The sequence below is a fragment of the Dipodomys spectabilis genome, unplaced genomic scaffold (genome assembly GCF_019054845.1).
Source record: "Dipodomys spectabilis isolate Male_0828 unplaced genomic scaffold, ASM1905484v1 ptg000083l, whole genome shotgun sequence".
Lineage (NCBI taxonomy): Eukaryota > Metazoa > Chordata > Mammalia > Rodentia > Heteromyidae > Dipodomys > Dipodomys spectabilis.
The window spans coordinates 316779-337218 of NW_024870760.1; the positions used below are offsets into that span (position 1 = coordinate 316779).

The 20440-nt window shown below is 36.4% G+C and overlaps 1 protein-coding gene across 4 annotated transcripts in view; it reads left to right on the top strand.

Moving 5' to 3' along the window:
• Ankrd12 (ankyrin repeat domain 12) overlaps nt 1-20440 on the top strand; it is a 129578-nt gene that overhangs the window by 85291 nt on the left and 23847 nt on the right. For all 4 annotated transcript variants that reach the window (XM_042683707.1, XM_042683706.1, XM_042683709.1 and 1 more), the window contains one exon: nt 13459-18155. In XM_042683707.1, coding sequence (XP_042539641.1) covers nt 13459-18155 — 4697 coding nt within the window. The remainder of the gene's footprint in view (nt 1-13458; nt 18156-20440) is intronic.

Here is a 20440-nt window from a genome sequence, read left to right on the forward strand (position 1 = left end):
ACTCAAAAATAGTAACAGATTAAACTAATAACCATAAGTCTCATATATCATTCTATCTCATTCTAGAGCCTTAGTTTTTGTGGCAGAGGTTTCGCTATATACTCAATCATATGGTAGAAAAAGAAGGAATTGAGTAGAATTCAAATCCTTCTGGAAATATCACGAAGTTTGCATCACTTACTGAATGCTTAGGCATCTTGCATGCACTCAATGCCTACATATCAAAACATGATAGGTATGAGTACCAGTTTTAAAGTCAGGGAAACTTGGGTTTGGAGACCCACTGTGTCACTTTTTGGCCTTACACAAATTTATTAGTATTATTATATTGATGGTATCCTATCCATGTAAAATGAAAGGTGAAGAAGACAATTTATGTAACTGTGTAAATACATTGTTCATTTAACAAGGCTTAATTTTAAGAGAAATGGTGGGTTTTTTTGTTTTTTACTTCGTTCTAGAAACTCTTCTTAAACCCTAGTTGTTTTTCTTTTTGCTTGTTTTTTGGCCTATTCTACTGGGATTTGAAATCAGCCTTCAAACTCACCAGGCAGGCATACCACCACTTGAGCCATGCTCTTAACACGTTTTGCTTTATCTAACAAATGAGGTCTCAATGACCAAGTAAAAATAAACCTAGATATGTCCATCCTACTTAAGCTTTGCACATAGCTGGGATGACAGGTGACAGGTATGATGTATCACCACACTCAGTTTTTATAGTTTGAGATGGCATCTTTTGAACTTTTTAGTCAGGCTTGCCTCAAACTGCTATCCTTCCAGTCTGCCTCCTGCATAACAAGAAGTACAGGCATAAACCATCATGCTTAACCTTTCTCCCTCTTTGTGTAAAACATGGTTTTAGAATTCATCAGTGGTTGTCAATTATGAACTAATAATTATATTTTTAAAATACTTGTATGTATAAGTTGTAACATACACCTGAAATCTGGGTTCTCTGGAGGTTAAAACAAGGATTACAAGTTCAATGGCTAATTAGTGAGACATTGTCTCAAAAAAGGAGCATATAAAGAGAGAACTGGGGCAGGGGAAAGAAAAGGGAAAGGAAGAGACAAGTTGCAGACAGACATAGATTTAAGCTAGGGATGCTCAGTAGTATGACTCTTGCCTAGATTGCATTAGGCCCTGGATTCAATTCCCATTAAAAAAAAATTCCTCTAAACACCAATACATGGGATATTAGACATCAGAAAATAGTTTTTTGGTTCTGTTCTCTACCGTCACTAACTCCCATTTAATTTGCATATACCAAGTCTATATCCTCATAATTCATTATGACTGATTATTTCTTTTGTCCTCTTATGTCTGTAATATGTTATATAAGTGCCTGGATGCAACTTAATTTTTTTTTCTTCAGTCTTACCATACAGAGTTAAACAAATGAAGAAAGTTATAGGATTAGATTTGGTCCTTTTAAATTAATGTTTAAGTGATTTTTTAATTTTGCAATAGATTCAACGCTTTTTTCCAGGCAGCAAGTTGATGTCTAGCACATGCATAAGTGCCATATTTATGCTAGGCACTTTACATAAATTATCTTTGTTTTGATAGTAGCCCTGTGATTATTAATCTCGAGTAGTAGATTACTGACCTTTAAGTAGCAAGGCAAAGACTTACACATAGAGCTAATGCCAGACAGAATCAGTATATATATACTTTTTTCTTTTTTAATAGTAGGGTTTGAACTTAGGACCTGTGCTGACTATGACTAATCTGCTGCTCTACCATTTGAGTCATTCCTCCAGCTCTTTTCTTTGTGAATTTTACTGCTTGGGCTGGCTTTGAACCATAATCCTCCAGATGTCAGCATCCTACCAGCTAGAATTACACACATGAGCTCCCTGTGTCTGGCACTGATGTGTTTTTCCTCTATCTTAAGACTGATCATTACTTTGAGAAGTTCAGAACCAGATGCTTCTGAAATCAATATATAACTGGAATGTGAATTTAGTAAATCCTTACTTGATTTAATAACCTACTATGAAATGTGCAGGTCAGTTATTCAATTGTAATGTGCAGTTGACCAAAATGGTGTTGAAAATGATATATAATTGGTAGTGTTTCTTGGTTTGCTTTTTCTCTGTATAACCTGCTATTAACTAATTTGGGTGCCTTAGTTAAAAAAATACATTCTCATACACAATGAATTCCTGAATATATGCTACCAGATTTTTTTTCACTTTTTTTTTTAATTTTTTTTTTATTTTTTATTGTGAAAACAAAGTACAGAGGGGTTACAATTACATGGGCAAGATAATGAGTACATTTTTTATCAAGCATTGTAGCCTCCTCCTTTGTTTCCCCTTCCCATCCCTTCCCAGCCTCCCCCCCGCCGCTACCTAATTTTTTATTCAATTATAACAACTTTGATATTAATCTAATACTTTTTTAATCTGGTCTGTACATTGCATAATTCATTTTTGAACCACATTAAAATTTAATCATAAGCAAATGTTTTACTTTCTTTAAATATTGAGCCAAGCATGAGTATTACATGCCTGCAGTCTCAGTACTTAATACAGCCAGGAGGATTCAAAGTTCAAGACCAACTTGAGTTACATAGTGAGACCTTGTCTTTAAAAAATTTCCTTAATTTTTACAAAAGAAAAAATTGCTTTATGAACATACATATACTATATACCTTTACCCAGTTGTAAAAAGTGCTGTCATTTTATTTCTATACTGGAGTTTGAACTCAGAATCCAAATAAAGTCTGTATTTGTTTTGGTATATATGAGTGTCTTTCTTGTGGGTTTTGCATATTTTTTGTTAAAACAGCCTGATCATTTTCCTTATAAATTTTTCAGTCTAAATCTCACTTGTTTTTCATATATTCATGATGTTATTTAAGACAAACAAATTTTCAAGTGTCTTAATTTCAAACTTTCACATTGTACCTAATGCTTTCAGCATTAGGGAAAAAAAAGTATAAGTATTTTCCAATGGAAGCTAATAGAACAAATGATTATAATGGCTAATCAATTTTTCTTAAGACTGAGATGAATATTGTACTTTTTTTTAACAAACTCTTACTATTGACAGAAACACTATGTATTGTTAAAAACGATTTTCATGCAATAATTTTCCCATAATTTTCAAACCTAAGTTTGCATGATTACATTTTTTCTTTTTTTTTTCTTTTTCTTTTGTGTGTGTGTGTGTGTGTGTGTGTGTTGTGGGGCTTGAACTCTGGGCTTGGGTGCTGTCCCTCAGCTCTACAACTCAAGGTGAGGACTCTACGACTTGAGCCACAGCGCCACTTCTGGTTTTGTTTTGTTTGGGGGCGGGGGGGGGGGGGGGGGGGGGGGGGGGGGTCCGGTCATGGGGCCTGAACTCTGGCCTGGCACTGTCCTTCAGCTCTTCAGCTCAAGGCTAGCACTCTACCACTTGAGCCACAGTGCCACTTCCAGCTTTTTTTCTCTTTGCTTATGTGGTGCTGAGGAATCGAACCCAGGGCCTCATGCATGCAAGGCAAGCGCTCTACCACTGAGCCACCTTCCCAGCCCCTCCACTTCTGATTTTGTGGTGGTTTATTGAAGTCTCACAGACTTTCCTGCACAGGCTGGTTTTGAACCATGATACCCACATCTCAGCCGCCTGAGTAGCTAGGATTACAGGTGTGACGTTTTTTGTTTTTTGAAGTGGAATTTTAATTTTAATTTTTTTTGGGGGGGGGGTCCAGTCGTGGGGCCTGATTCTGGGCCTGGGCCAGAATCAATTAACATCAATTAGTTGCTCCAAGTTAGTTTCCATTTTCACACGTCCATACATATAGAATTATACCTTGTTCAAATTCAGTCCCTTTATCCCTCTTCCTGCCTTGCCCATTCCCCCTTGCCAACCAGTATCAACAAACTTATTCTATTTTCTCACATGTTCTTTTTTTTTTTTTTTACCGTATTCACCACTTTGTCCTCTCTGTTCTCCTTCCTCCCTCTCACAAGCGCCCTTGTATACAGTACCATGTTTATTTCACACATATCAAGTAGAAATGTAAATAACCGTGAAATGATATTCAAGATTTTTTTCTTTTTAATTTTATGACAGTATTGAACTTTGAACTGAGAGCCTTATATTTGCTAGATAGGCATTCTACCACTTGAACCATACTCACAGTCCTGGAGATTTCTTTTATCATCCCAACATTACTAAGAATGATGAAAAGTATAATACTAAGGAATTATCCAGGAAACAAGTATCCCTTAAAAATATTTTATCACTAATATAAATTAAAGAGCAATAACCATCAGAATCTCTTGTTCAATACAAAACCAACAGTTGCAAAATCAACTCCTTAGAGGCTAAGGAAAAACCAAATGACAGCAACTCATGCCTAATAATTGTAGCTACTCAGGAAGCTGAGTCTTGGAAGATTGAAGTCCTAAGCTAGATTGGACAAAAAGTCCACAAACTACCATGTGATATATATATATATATATATATATATATATATATATATATATATGGTGTTACAGCACCAGTTCTGCAGCAAGTTAAGACTGCAAGGCTCTTGAGTTTGAGCATCAGTATTGCTAAATTTTTTTCCAAGTCTTTCCATTTCCTTACAATTGTACATACATTATCATTCTTTCTAATGGAAAAGTAGAATTTCATTGCGTATATATACCACATTATATTGATCAAATCATCCATTGAGGAGTATCTGGGTTGATTCCATATCTTGACTATGGTAAACAGTGCTGCAGTGAATGATTGTACTAGTAGCTTTAGTGTGTCCTTGTTTGTGTTCTCTTGGATAAATGCCAGGAGTGGATTTGCTGGGTCATAGGGAAGCTCTATATAGTCTTTTGAGGAACTTCTCTTTTTTTATGGGGGGGGGAGGGTCTGGTCGTGGGGCCTGAACTCTGGGCCTTGTCGCTGTCCCTCAGCTCTTCAGCTCAAGGCTACCGCTCTACCACTTGAGCCACAGTGCCACTTCCGGCTTTTTTCTTTTTGCTTATGTGGTGATGAGGAATCGAACTCAGGGCCTCATGCATGCAAGGCAAGCGCTCTACTACTGAGCCACCTTCCCAGCCCTTGAGGAACTTCTATACTGCTTTCCAGAGTGTTTGAACGAACTTGCATTCTTAACAACAATGTAATAGAGTTCCCTTTTGGACATATTCACACCAGCATTTGTTATTAGTTTTCCTGATAATGGCCATTTTAACAGGTGAGGTGGAATCTTAGTGTTGTTTTGATTTGCATTTCTTTTTTTTTTTTTTTTTTTGTCGGTCATGGGTTTGGAACTTTGAGCTTGGGTGCTTTCCATGTGCTCTTCAGCTCAAGGCAAGCGCTCTACCACTTGAGCCATAGCACCACTTCTGGTTTTCTGGTGGTTTATTGGAGATGAGTCTCATGGACTTTACTGGCCCAGCTGGCTTTGAACTGTGATCCTCAGATCTCAGCCTCCTGAGTAACTAGGATCACCAGTGTGAGCCACCAGTAGTGCCCAGCTGCATTTCCTTTATAGTTATGGATACTGAACATTTCTTCATTATATGTATTGGCTATTCTTCTGAGAATTCTCTTTAAGCCCATTTATTAATTGGGTTGTTCTTTCTTTGAGAATTTATTTTTAAGTGGTTGAATTTTTTGAGCTCTGAAGTATATGAGGCTCTTGTCAGATAACTGATTTAAAAAAACAAAAAAAAAATTTTTTAAACCCCTCCAGGTGCCATTGGTTCATGCATGTAAGCCTAGCTACTCAGAGAGCTGAGATCTGAAGATTAAGTTTTGAAGGCAGCCCAGGCAGAAAAGTCCCATGAGACTCTTATCTCCAATTAACTACCAGAAAAATACCAAGTAGAGCTGTAGATCAAAGTGGTAGAGTGTTAACCTTGAGCAGAAGAGCTCAGGGACAGCACCCAAGCCCTGAGTACCAAAGGAAAATACACACGAACAAAAACCCCCATTCTGTGGGCTTTGTATTTATCTTGTCCTTGATTATGTGTCCTTTGATTATGGACATTTTTAACACTGATTCTGTCTGTTCATGAGTATGGCAGATCTTTCCATCTTCTGGTTTCTTTCTTCAAGGTTTTTATAGATCTTTGTAGAGGTCTTGTTAAGTTATTTACCCTGGACAAAAGTATTTTGATTTCTTTCTCAGCCTGTCTACTGTTGATATATAGAAAAACTACTGGAAAGTTGGGTGCCGGTGGCTCACACCTGTAATCCTAGCTACTCAGGAGGCTGAGATCTGAGGGTTGCAGTTCAAAGCCAGCCTGGGCAGGAAAGTCCATGAGACTTATCTTCAATAAGCCACTCAGAAAACTGGAAGTGGCATAGTGGCTTAAGTGGTAGAGTGCTAGCCTTGAGCTGTAGAGATGAGGGACAGCATTCAGGCCCAGAGTTCCAGCCCCATGGCCGACCAAAAAAAAAAAAAAAAAAGCTACTGGAGTTTGAGTGTGTATATTCTGGTATATCTGAAAGTATTTACCAGATCTGGAAGTTTTTTGGAATCTGTAGGATCCTTTAAATATGGTATCACATTGTTTTTCCATTTTTAATGTGGTGTTGGCTATAGGCTTGTCCATATATAACCTTTAGTAAGCTCAGGTATGTTCCTTTTATCTCTGGCTTCTTCAGAATGTGTGTGTGTACATATGCCACCAATACTGAGGTTTGTACTCAGGACCTGCACACTCCCTTAGCATTTTCACTCAAAGCTGGTGCTCTACCACTGGAGCCACAGTTCCACTTGCAGCTTTTTTTGCTGTTTTATGGAGATGACTCACAGGCTTTTCCTGCCTGGCTTCAAACCATGATCTTCAGATCTCATCTTGTGTAGCTAGGATTACAGGTATGAGCCACCAGCACTGGTTCGTCAGAACTTTTATCATAAAAGAATGTTGATTTCACAGAAGCTTTTTTTAAATTTCAATTGAGATGATCTTATTTTTGTTTTAGATCCTGTTTATGTGCTGTATTATAGTTACTGATTAACCATCAATATGATATGTTAAACTATGCCTGTATCCCTGTAATTAAACCAATTTCATAGCTTTTCAATTGCTGTATTATTCAACTGTCAATAAATTTATTGAGAATTTTTGCATCATTGCTCATCAAAGAGATTGGTCAAAAATCCTCCTGTTTGGTTGGGTTCTTATCCAGTTTTGGAGTGAGGATAATACTGGCTTCGTGGGAATTGGGGGTGGGGTGGGGCGGGGGAAGTCTGGGTGCTGTCCTCGAGCTTTTTCACTCAAGGTTGGTGCTCTACCACTTTGAGCCACCGCACTACTTCCAGTTTTCTGCTGATTAATTAGAGGTAAGAGTCTCGTGGACTTTGTTTCCTGGGCTGTCTTTGAACCGTGGTCCTCAGATCTCAGCTTCCTGAGTAGCTAGGATTATAGGTGTGAGCTATCATGCCCCACTTTCCTTTTATTTCATAGAAGAATTTGAGGAACATTAGTGTTAGTTTTTTTCTTAAGTCCCGATGGACACAGTTTGGCAGTGAATCTCCATGGTCCTAGGTCTCTATTCTTCAATCTCATTGCTTGCTTGTGGTTATATCCTCTTGGTTCAATTTTGGAAAGTCAAATGTATGTAGAATTTATCCATGTTTATGCATTTCTACTAGATTTCCAAGTTTAAGTCCAAGTTTTCAAAGTATTTCCTCATGATTCTTCAAATTTCTTTGTTATTTGTTGTGATACTATATCCCTGTGTCTCATGTATATGAATTTCATGGAAGTTTTCTGTTTCTCCCACAAAAAAAATCCAGTAAAGTTCAGAGAACTGCTATAGATTTACTACTTTTACTTCAACAGTTTCCATTTTAATTTTTGTTATACTGTGACTATTTTCCTAAATACAAAATACACACTTATTTAAACACTAATGAATAAAAATGATGCTTTTGTATTAAACTTTTGACTAACAACAGTTTAGCAACTAATGTATAAAAGTGAGAGCTTAATTTATGTATGTTAGTGTCAAAGGGCCAACTCTGAGGACAGCACATTTAACGGCAGATGTTGTGCTCTACACAACAGGTGATATGGGAAATAAGGACAGGTTGGTGAGCAATGAATGCTGATTTTATATTTTGGTGGTTCTTGTCCCATTATAAACACAGCCATTTAATTTCTTTTACCTTAATTCAGTTCTGAAACTGTTTCTGCTTTTATTCAGTATTAAGCATCTACCATATTCTTCCTATTATGGAAGTCCCCAGTCTTTTAATTAATATGGAAAATAGAAATAGAAAATTATAGCTGCATTGGACATTGCTTTCTTCTCCTAAGGACTTCTAAATTCCATAAAGAGGCCTTGCCCCTCAGTCTCCTTAGTAGCCACATTTCCCATCTCTTCATCTTGCACTTCACTCTGAATGCTACAAATTTAGGCAGCTGATGTTAACAAAAAAATATAGTTTTTATAGGTTTGTAGGACATTACATTGTGTGTGCGTGAGAGAGAGAGAGAGAGTGTCTGCTTAAATACTTAGAATATACATAACACATTGAGTATACTGTGAAGCAGATAACTTTCCCTTGGTCCGTTGTCTTTTTCTTGGGTATAAACATTTCCCATCCCACTGATCTATGATGACAAGGACTTAAAAGTATATACCTTTTGGAATGGCACCAAACAAGTAGTGTTCCCAAGAGGTAACTGGATGTTTAAGTTTACCTTTTTCTAAATCTCTCCAAATAAACTTACAATGGAAGTTAATTCCAATACACAAAACATATCCATTTTAGTAGATAAAAAATAAGGAGCAAGTGATGAAAATGTACATAAATACTTGTGGAAATTTGGGGAATAGAAAGTATTATACCAGTATGGGCTAATGTATATAGCAAGAATGAAAGAAGATGGAAGGCAATGTAGAACACACTGTGAATCAGACAGAAACGTCCTCAGTAGCTGGCTTTGGACAGATCCTTAATGGCTCAGACTATTTCCTTGTCTGTTAAATGGAGATAATAGTAGTAAAGATCAAGAATTATGCCGGACGCCAGTGGCTCACACCTGTAATCCTAGCTACTCAGGAGGCTGAGATCTAAAGATCACAGTTCAAAGCCAACCCAGCAGGAAAGTCTGTGAAACTCTTATCTCCAGTAAACTACCAGAAAATAGAAGTGGCACTATAGCTCAAGTCGTAGAGCACTAGCCTTGAGCTGAAGAGCTCAAGGCCCAGAGTTCAAGCCCCATGACCTACCAAAAAAAAAAAAAAAATCAAGAATTATTTGCTTGGCAGGGCTGGGAAGGTGGCTCAGTGGTAGAGTGCTTGCCTTGCATGCATGAGGCCCTGGGTTCGATTCCTCAGCACCACATAAGCAAAAAGGAAAAAGCCAGAAGTGGTGCTGTGGCTCAAGTGGTAGAGCGCTAGCCTTGAGCTGAAGAGCTGAGGGACAGCGCCCAGGCCCAGAGTTCAAGGCCCACGACCGGACCCAAAAAAAAAAAATTATTTGCTTGGCAAATAATAAGAATTATTAAGTTATGTAGTGGTAAAGGAGGTGACCCAGACATTGAGTAGTCTCCACCTCTGGAGTTAAGAATGGAAATTTCCATTCTTGGATAAAATAAGACATGTCATATGATCTATGTTGCTGGTCATATTACACCTAATCTTGTGAGAACTGATGAGTACTGAGACTATGACAGTGCTAATAGGAATAGAAAAAAGATTGAGAGCTCAGAGACCAAAACTGAACAGTTTAAATTTAAACCTTGATCTTCATATTTTAGCCTCCTGAGTAGCTAGATTACAGGTATGAGCCACTGGTGCCCAGCAACTTTAAAAAATATATGTAAGCTGGGTGCCAGTGGCTCATGCCTGTAATCCTAGCTACTCAGTAGGCTGAGATCTGAGGATCATACTTCAAAGCCAGCCCAAGCAGGAAAAACCCTGAGACTCTTATCTCCAATAAACCACTAGAAGACCCAAAATGGCACTGTAGTCAAGTAGTAGAGTGCTTGCCTTGAGCTGAAGAGCTGAGGGACAGTGCCCAGGCCCAGAGTTCAAGGCCTGCGACTAACAAAAAAGATTTTTTTAATAAAAAATATATATATATGTAGGAAACAAAGAGATGTTTGCATTGATAAGCATAACCTTCAGTAGATAAGTCAGAAACATAATCAGTGAAATATACACTTGTCAGTATATGATAGGTGTATAACTCCAATAATATGTATGTTCCAAAATGGCAAAAAAATCATAACATTATATAGTATACTTGAACTGTATATTAATGTGCAAAGTATAAAATGACAAAAAATTACAAAGTAACGTTTCACTCAAGAAAATATAAACATGGAAAAATAAAGCCACAAGAAAAATCAAAATATTCAACTAAAATGAAATTACCATTTTTATAGCTACTGATGAACTTGCAAAAACACTTTTTGGTGGTATGACACTATGGCTCATAAGTAATTGGAAGTACATTAAATGTCACCTCAGTATAGGAATTAGTTTAAATGTATACATATAATATTCACACATTAAAAACAGTAGTGAAGCTGGGCACTGGTGATTCATGCCTGTAATCCTAGGTTTTCAGGAGGCTGAGATCTGAGGATCATGTTTCAAAGCCAGCCAGCCTGGGCAGGAAAGTCTGTAAGACTCTTCAAACTACTCAGAAAACCGGAAGTGGCTCTGTGGCCCAGTGATAGAACACTTGCCTTGAGCTGATGAGCTGAGGGACAGGTCCCAGGTCCAGAGTTAAAGCCCCATGACTGCAAAAAACAAACAAATAAAAAAGTAAGCCTTGGAATACAACTCAATGATAGTGTGCTTGCCTACTATGTAAAGGTCTTAGAAATTCATAGGAAAAGTTAAATGTATACAACTGTGTTAATTTTTAATGCCATATTTTGTGAAGAAGTATAAATAATGTGGTTCGAGCTGCTTGTTCACATAGTTAATTACTTATATCCTATATCCTAACCTGAAATGCCTGTATATTATTCCTGCTTTACTTCATTGCCACTTCTCTTAGAAGCTTTCTTTAATTATAAATTTCTCCAAGCTGACTTGTCCTTGAGTGCTCCCTGGAGACATAGTATCTGCTGCTGTTTTAGCATATGGTCATATTGTATTAACTGTTGAAGAGTGTAATCACATCAGAATTTCTTTGTTCTATCCAACTGTAACAGTAATCATTGGCCAACTTCCATTCTTTTCTTTGTGGCCTTTGGCAACCACAAAGAAAGAAATAATATGGCTACAGATAGTAATGTACATTTCAAAAAGGTAAAATGAATTTTGAAATTTTTTCCATTAAAAATTATAAATGTTTGAGGAAACATGTTTACCTTGACTGAAAATTAATGCCCACATATATCAAAGCATTGCATGTTACACTTATATATGTATACTTTAAAGTTTTCTATATCAATTAAAAATAAATTTAAAATAAGTGGGAAAAAAAAGTGCAGATGCCTCTTCAGGCAGGGACTGTTTTCTTGCTTCACCTAGCTCTTTGTCTAGAGATGTTTAACAAATATTTGCCAGGAATTGGATTCTAAGTGTAGAATGTTATATTGGGGTTTTGTAGTACATACAAAAGAATACCCTCAATGTCTGCAATGTCTAATGTAACTAATAATCTAATAAGAAATATACTATAAGTAGAAACAAAAAAAAATATTTTAGCCGGGCGCTGGTCGCTCACACCTGTAATCCTAACTACTCAGGATGATGAGATCTGAGGATCACAGTTCAAAGCCAGCCCGGACAGGAAAAGTCTGTGAGACTCTTATCTCCAATCAGAAAATCGGAAGTGGCACTGTGTCTGGCTTATAACTGTAATTCTTGAGCTGAAGAGCTGAGGGACAGCACCCAGGCCCAGAGGTCAAGCCCCATGACCAGAAAAAAAAAAGTAAGGTGAGATATTCCTCACATCCAAATTATAAATAAAGTATTAGCCTGATTTATTTAATCAAGGACTAATGTTAATACTGGCCTCCAAGTAAGTGTTTCTTATAGTGATAAAACATCCTATAGTTTGATTCTGTTAATAATACTTAATATATTGCTATATACTTTCCAAAACAAGGATATGTGATCTTTCAGAGATCTTCACTACGCTGACATTACCTTATTAAGCAATGTGATGTCTCTGGAAGATGACACTTCCTGTGAAAAATATTGGAGCACTGATAAGAAGTTTAGTATATTAAAAATAAGTTTGTTTGCTAGATGCTGCTAGCTTATGACTGTAATCCTAGCTATTGAGGCGACTGAGATCTGAGGATCACAGTTTGAAGCTAGCCAGGGCAGGAAAATCTGAGACATTTATTCTCCAGTTTACCACCATAAAGCCAAAAGTAGAGTTGTGGCTCAAGATATAGAGCATTTAAAAAAAAGCCCAGGACAGCACCCAGGCCCTGAGTTCAAGAGCTCTTAGTACAAGCACACACAAAATTAAGAAATGTGTTATTTTAAAATTACTAAACATCTGAAGTGTCTAATTGTTTTTATACTTGGTTATAGCTTCTTTTCTCCTTAGAGGCTTGAGTTTCTTTTTGCTTAAATTCCTTAGGTATTCCTTTAAGTTAGAAGTCCCATGTACATTTCAGCTATGAAAAGATGCCAACTTGGGAAGAATTTTTTTTTTTTTTTTTGCCAGTCCTAGGGCACAAACTCTGGGCCTAGGATGCTGTCCCTGAGCTGCATTTGCTCAAAGCAAGCTCTCTCTATCACTTGAGCCACAACACCACCTCTGGCTTTTATGAGTAGTTTATTGCAAATAAGAGTCTCACAGAGTTTCTTTCCCAGGCTGGCTTATAACTGTAATTCTTAGATCTCAGCCTCCTGAGTTGATTATAGGTATGAGACATTGGCTCCCAGCTTAGAAAATTCTTCTTGATTAAAAGGATATGGTAAAATTGAATCTGCTAAGACTTTGACTGTATTTGCACAACAGTTTGGATAAAATTAAAATAAATTTTCATGTACTTAAACATGTAGATTTGAGAATATTTCTCTTTTTGTGCTACATGTTAATGTCAGACCTGAATTGTAGTTAACAAAACTAAGAGCACTTTTTTCTAATTACATGTAAAGTTTTGCTAATATTTTGAAACAAAAGTTTATCATGTGTACTTAAGCCATTTAAGTTAGTAGTTCCTAGTCCTTTTCAAAGAATCTTCCATGAATCTTTCTCTCATAGAAAAATGTACACATATGCAACATTTCTGTAACTTTTGAGAAACTGTTTCACCTGGATCCAGATGCCTGTGTTCTAAACCTCTGTTCTGTGTTTGTTTTTTTTTAATATCATGCATTGTAAGTTTAGCATATCTGTCTGGTTCTAGAAGTATCTCTCTCATCATAAAGCAGATATTCTTTACAGCTGTTCTAAAATACTATAGCAGAACTGTTGCATCCTTTCTTTTGCATTATTTAGTACATGTAAACTTAATTTTTTCTGAATTGTTTGAAATACTTATTATATAAGTTGTATTTTTCTAATTCTAGACTCAGAAGAGGCTCAGTCTGTAAATCCTTCTAGTATTGATGAAAATATTGACTCTGAAACAGAGAAAGACTCTCTCACCTGTGGAAGTAAACAGAATGTTCCCAGTAAGGGACCTCTTCCATCTGCCCTGGATGAATATGAGTTCAAAGATGATGAAGATGAAGATGTAAACAAAATAATCGACGATAGGCATATTCTTAGGAAAGAACAACGAAAAGAGAATGACTGTGAAGCAGAAAAGAGCAGTTTGTTTACAAAACAGGAAAAAACATTCTATGCCAAATCATTTAAAAATAAAAAACAAAAGCCATCTAGGGTTCTGTATTCAAGTACTGAAAGTTCTGATGAAGAAGTTCTTCAGAACAGAAGGGTTTCTACTGCATGTTCGGTTCCTGAAACATCAAATTCTGATGCGCAAACCAAAAGGGAATATGAATATAAGCATAAAGGTAAAGTTAAAAGGAAATTAAAAAACCAGAACAAAAATAAAGAGAACCAAGAGCTGAAGCAAGAAAAAGAAGGGAAAGAAAATACCAGAGTAACAAACTTGACAGTCAGTACTGCAATAGATGGCTCAGAAAAGATCAGAGAGGATGGAAATTTTAGGAAATCATATAGCCCAAAAGACGATTCTTCGTTACATTTATTTCATATTTGCACTGGCAAATCTCCTAAACATTCTTGTGGATTAAGTGAAAAGCAGTCAACACCACTAAAGCAAGAGCATACTAAAACGTGTTTATCCCCAGGAAGTTCTGAAATGTCATTACAGCCTGATCTTGTCCGATATGATAACACAGAATCTGAATTTTTACCAGAAGGTTCAAGTATAAAATCTTTCAAGCATAAGGAAAAAAATAAACAACAGAAAGATTTTCACTTAGAATTTGGTGAAAAATCAAACACCAAAATAAAGGATGATGAGCATAGTCCAACATTTGAAAATTCAGATTGTACATTGAAAAAAATGGATAAAGAGGGAAAAACATTAAAAAAACATAAATTGAAACATAAGGAGAAGGACAAAGATAAGCACAAAAAAGAAACTGAAGGTGAAAAGGAAAAGTACAAAAATAAGGAAGTTAAAGAACTGCAGAGGAGTGTGGAATTTGATAGAGAGTTTTGGAAAGAGAATTTTTTTAAAAGTGATGAAACTGAAGATCTCTTTTTAAATATGGAACATGAATCCCTAACATTAGAAAAAAAATCTAAACTGGAAAAAAACATAAAAGAAGATAAATCAACTAAAGAAAAGCATACCTCAAAAGAGAGACCCTTTAAAGAAGAACGGGAAAAATATAAAAGGGAAAGTGAGAAACCTTTTAGAGAAGAGAAGATAAAAGATCTAAAGGAAGAAAGAGAAAATGTACCCACAGATAGAGAAACAGAGTTCGGTTCTTTGGGTATAAGTATGAATGAAGAAACTGTAGCACTTCATTCAACAGAAAAGGAGATAGACATTGAAAAACAAGAAAAGCATATAAAAGAGAGTAAGGAAAAACCTGACAAGCGATTTCAAGCTAAAGAAAAAGAGATTGAGAAGGTTGAAAGAAAAAATTCTGAAAAAGAAAAGAAGATAAAGCATGAGCATAAGTCAGAAAAAGAGAAAATAGATTTTAGTGATTGTGTTGATAGAATAAAAGAAAAGGACAAACTATTTTTCTATCAAACAGAAAAATATAAGGAAGGTGAGAAGATGAGAAATACTATTAAGAAAACTGATGATAGAGAGAAAAATAAAGAAAAGATGGACAGAAAACATGACAAAGAAAAACCTGAAAAAGAAAGGCATTTAGGAGAAAACAAAGAAAAACACTTGATGGAAAAAAAAATTAAACCATCAGATAATAGTGAGTATACTAAATCAGAAAAGGGCAGAAATAAAGAAAAAGACAAGGAAATAGATAAGAAGGAAAAATGTAAAGATAAGGAAAGTGCAAATGTAACTAACTCCAGATACTTACAGGAAGAGAGAAGGACAAGTATCATAGACAGTAGTTGTAAAGCACAGCATGAAAAATCTTTATCCCTTAAAGAAAAATCAAAAGATGAAACTGTGAAGATTCTAGATGGAAAAGAGAAAGATAAAAAAGATAGAGATATAGACAGATTCAAAGAACGAGATAAACGTAAAGATAAAATCCAACTAAATGCTTCTTTAAAACTAAAAACTGAGATAGATAAATCTAAACCTAAGTCATCACCAGCATCAAAAGATAATCGACCTAAAGAAAAGAGGCTAGTGAATGATGATTTGATGCAAACAAGTTTTGAACGGATGCTTAGCCTTAAAGACCTAGAAATAGAACAGTGGCACAAAAAACATAAAGAAAAAATTAAGCAAAAAGAAAAGGAGAGATTAAGAAATCGTAATAGTTTAGAACTTAAAGTAAAAGATAAAGAAAAAACAAAACACACATTAGCTGAATCCAAAAATAAAGAACTTATTAAGACCAAGAGTTCAGAGTTAACTGATGTTTATACCAAGGAGAAACAATCCAAAGATGCCATAAGTAATAAGTCACAATCTGTCGACACTAAAAATGTAATGAGTTTAGGAAAATCAACTTTTATTTCAGATAGTAGCTTAAACAAGTCTCCTAGATCAGAAAATGAAAAGCTGGGTCTCAGCTCCAGATCTGTTTCCATGGTTTCTATTGCTAGCTCAGAAGACTCCTGCCATACTACAGTGATGACCCCACGGCCTCTGGTTGAATATGACTCTGACTTTATGTTAGAAGGTTCAGAGTCCCAAATGTCATTTTCCCAGTCACCTTTTTTACCAACTGTAAAGTCTCCAGCCCTTCATGAAAGGGAGCTGGACAGCCTGGCTGAAATGCCAGAGCGAATTAAACTACCATATATAAGCAGACTTCCAGCATCTCATCTCAGGTCATCTTCTGTAGAAGATGTTAAACTAGTGATTAATGAGGGGAGACCCACTGTAGAATTTCGAAGGTGTAGCATGCCTTCTGTCATATGTGAACATGCAAAGCAATTCCAAACAGTATCAGAAGAAATCAATCAAAGTAGCTTATTAGCTGTGCCAAGAGATACTTGTCCTTCTCCCAAACCTGAAGTGTCCTCAGCTGTGCCTGAAAGAGACCTCTCAAATGTGCCCTACATACATTCCAGCTTCGCAGCCTCTCCAACAGGATCTGTAAATAGCAAATACATTTCATCTGATATAATCAAGAGTACTGCTCCAGTGGGCAGTTTAACAGATAGCCCTGTGTATTTAGAGCCATCAAATCAGGTTGGTGTGATACAAAATAAATCATGGGAGACGTCTGTTGATAGACTGGAGTCATTAAATACCAATGACTTTATCTGCCCAAATTCTAGTATGCCTGATCAAGACTCCTCTGTTGAGGGTATTTGCAATTCAGAAAACAAAATACTGAGAGAACACAATACTGATTTTTTATCCCTTCACCAGACTGAACTGTCAGGAAACACTTGTGCCCAAGACTCAACATCCTTTATGCCTTCACAGCAACCCTGCCCTGTCCCCAACCAATCACTTTCAGATGCTGAATCTGCCTCTAACCCTATGTCTCTGTCAAATATTGCCAATCAAGAGCTAAGTATTTTACAACAGAAAAATGCAGTTCAAACAATCATTTCTGTTTTAGATACTGATAATGATTCTACAAGATATGTGGAAAACACTTTTGTTTCAGCAGATGTTAGAAAGACAGAAAACTCTGTCCCAGTATTCTCTGAAAGCACAATTCAAGAAGTATCCCCACACTTTGAGATGGCTAATACTTTGCCTGAATTTCCACCAGAAAAGGACTTTAATGGAAGTGAAGATGGCTCCTCCCAACTAAATATACATTACACATTTAGCAAACTAACTTACAAGTCCTCCAGTGGCCAGGAGGCTGAGAAAAGCACAAATGATGCTCAGATTATTTCACAAGAAAAAGAATACAAACTTCAGAGTTTGATCTTGACTCATTTGAGTAAGTCTGATTCTGATTTGTGTGAAATGAATGCAAGAATGCCAAAAGGAAACCTAAATGAACAAGATAATCTAAAACACTGTCCTGAAAGTGAAAAATATTTGTTTTCCATTGAGGATGAAGAATCCCAGCACAGTACTTTATCAAGTCTGGAAAACCATTCACAGCAGCTAGCTCAACCAGAAATGCATAAATATGGTCAGTTAATTAAAGTAGAATTGGAAGAAAATGCTGAAGATGATAAAAATGAAAATCAAATCCCTCAAAGAATGACTAGAAATAGAACAAATACAATGGCAAATCAAAGCAGACAGATTCTTACTAGCTGTACACTGTTACCAGAGAAGGACAATGAATCTTCTCCTAGGGGAAGAATAAGACTAACTGAAGAAGATGATCCTCAAATTCATCATCCACGGAAAAGAAAAGTATCTCGTGTACCTCAACCTGTGCAAGTGAGTCCCTCTTTACTACAAGCAAAAGAGAAAACTCAGCAGTCTCTGGCAGCCATTGTAGATTCTCTGAAACTAGATGAGATTGAGCCATACAGTTCAGAAAGAGCAAATCCATATTTTGAATACTTGCACATAAGGAAAAAAATTGAAGAAAAGCGTAAATTATTGTGTAGTGTTATTCCTCAAGCACCCCAGTATTATGATGAATATGTAACATTTAATGGATCCTATCTCCTGGATGGAAACCCATTAAGCAAGATTTGTATTCCCACAGTAAGTAACCCTGTCATTTCTTACATATCTGCAATGCTGTCCGGTAGTCTAATGTAAGGTTGGGATGTAGTCTACTGCTATTGCTTTTGTATAGCCAAGCTCCTGAATTCAATTTCATAGCCACAGAATGGGAGAAAAAAGTGTTGTGTAAGATACATATGTAATTTTAAATTTTCTAGTAGTCAGCATTTTACAAAGTAGAAAACAGGTAAATTATACTATTTTATATAACTTATTATGTTCGGTGACTATGCCAACATACTGATATAGAAATATTTATTTTAATTTTATTTTTTTCAATGTGATGGGGTTTTGGATTGAGGGGGTAGCATTGGTCCTAGGGTTTAAACTCATGCTTAGGCAGGTGCCTTACCACTAGAGCCAAGCTCTATGTTAAAACAAAAACTCTTGCCAAAAATCATAATCCTGGCTAAGGATATAGCAGTGACAGTCAAGCATGCATTGGAAAAAACAACTAATTCAAAACCTTATAAAACATCAATACATGGTCAGTTCAGTGTCAACTAGGCAAGTCTAATTTTATTGTTCTAGAGCCTGTTAGCATTCTGTGATGAATGGTGAACTAATATTTTCACTCATTCTCAATTCTGTGTGCATCTCAATTCAGACTATACTTATTTCAGAAAGTGCTTATCACCTTACCACTTTGTGTAACAGCTTACTTTATTGAACAGCATAGATCTGCTGTATTTTCTTTATCTGCTTTGCCTTGCTTTCCAAAGGAGATATGTTTGGATTACTTTGAAGGCTAATGCCTCCACATATGCTTTGTATTTTTTATATGATCTTGCTCTGTGTCCCAGGCTATTATGAAGGTTACTTTGTGGCTCAGGAACACCTCAAACAAAACTCTTCTCAGTAGTCTTTCTTTTTTCCATTTTCCCTTCTTTGTTGGCCTTTATTTACACCCTTAAGAGTATATTTGAGTCTTTTCTATCCTGGGCAATGGAATTGCTCCCAACTCAGCAAGCTCATTCTTTGTTCCCTTCACTTTACACTATACTTGTGCACAGTAGTCCACACGTGGGATTTTTTTTCTGCCTTATCTCTTATTCATTCATTATGATCACCAGTGGTCTCACAGTTGTCAGATTCATTGGCTACTTCATTGTTCTTCCTATTTGATTGGTCAAAATTGACATTGTGATTAGCTTGTTTTTTATAAAATCTTTTCCTCTCTGGTCCTTGATAAAAGTGCTTTTTTCCATTTCCTGTAGTTCACTGGCTAATCCTTCCTCTATTCTCCCTTCAAACCTGAGTTCTCTAGTTAACATGTTCTTCCAGTAAGCTCCTTGTAGTAGGTATGCTCCATACCATATTTGGGAATTTTCTATTTCTATGGGTTCAGCAGTCTTCCCAGTGAAGATAATTTCACAGAAGTTCTTACCTAACCAGATCACCTCCACTGACATTCAAAATCAAAGATATGCCTTCTGGGCATCACCACTTAAGTATACTTTAGACATCTTGTTTTAGATTGGGTTTCATAGGAAGCAGTCTCTGAGATGCTATGGAAGAGGCTTTACTGATAAGTGTTTCAGGAATAAGTGTATAAATTTGGGCACAGTGACAAGTTGAACCAAAATGGAGTTGCAAACATTGAACTTAGTGAAACCAACTGGAGCTCTGGAATGGAATGACCCTTCTTACAGGTAACTTGTTCTCAAGGCAGCAGCATGCTCTTAGGCATACTAACACTCTTCCCTTGAAGGTAACTCTAGAAGAGAGACTTTAGTGAGAGCTGTCAACCATTAGCACTCCTGGGAATTTGAAATGAATGCTTTATTCTTGCACAGAATTTCAGGCTGGACATGTTACAGAGGGGTTTCATACTTATCTTTAGTAACAACTCTGTATTTGTTACTGATGTCAGGAATAGGAAATTATTGTCCACTGAGTTCTAACAATTCTGCTTAAAAGCTCTTTCAGAAATCTCATCCTGTACCAGTACCTCAGCTTGATGCCTTCATTATCTCTTACTTAGATCGTTACATCTTCTTTCTTCTGATTTCTTTGTGTTGGTTGTCTCATTAATTTTTTCTTTAAATTTATATATATACATATATCGAGCCAACATCTTACTATATAGTAGATTGAGCTACCTTGAATGTGAACTTATAATCCTGCCTTAACTTCCCAAGTGTTGGGATTACAAGTATGCACCACCACACATGGCAATCCCTAAGTCCTGTATAGATAGCTAGATAACTAGTTACTAATGAGTTTCTGTTTTCCTGGGTCCTACAGCTTAACAACCTAGCCTG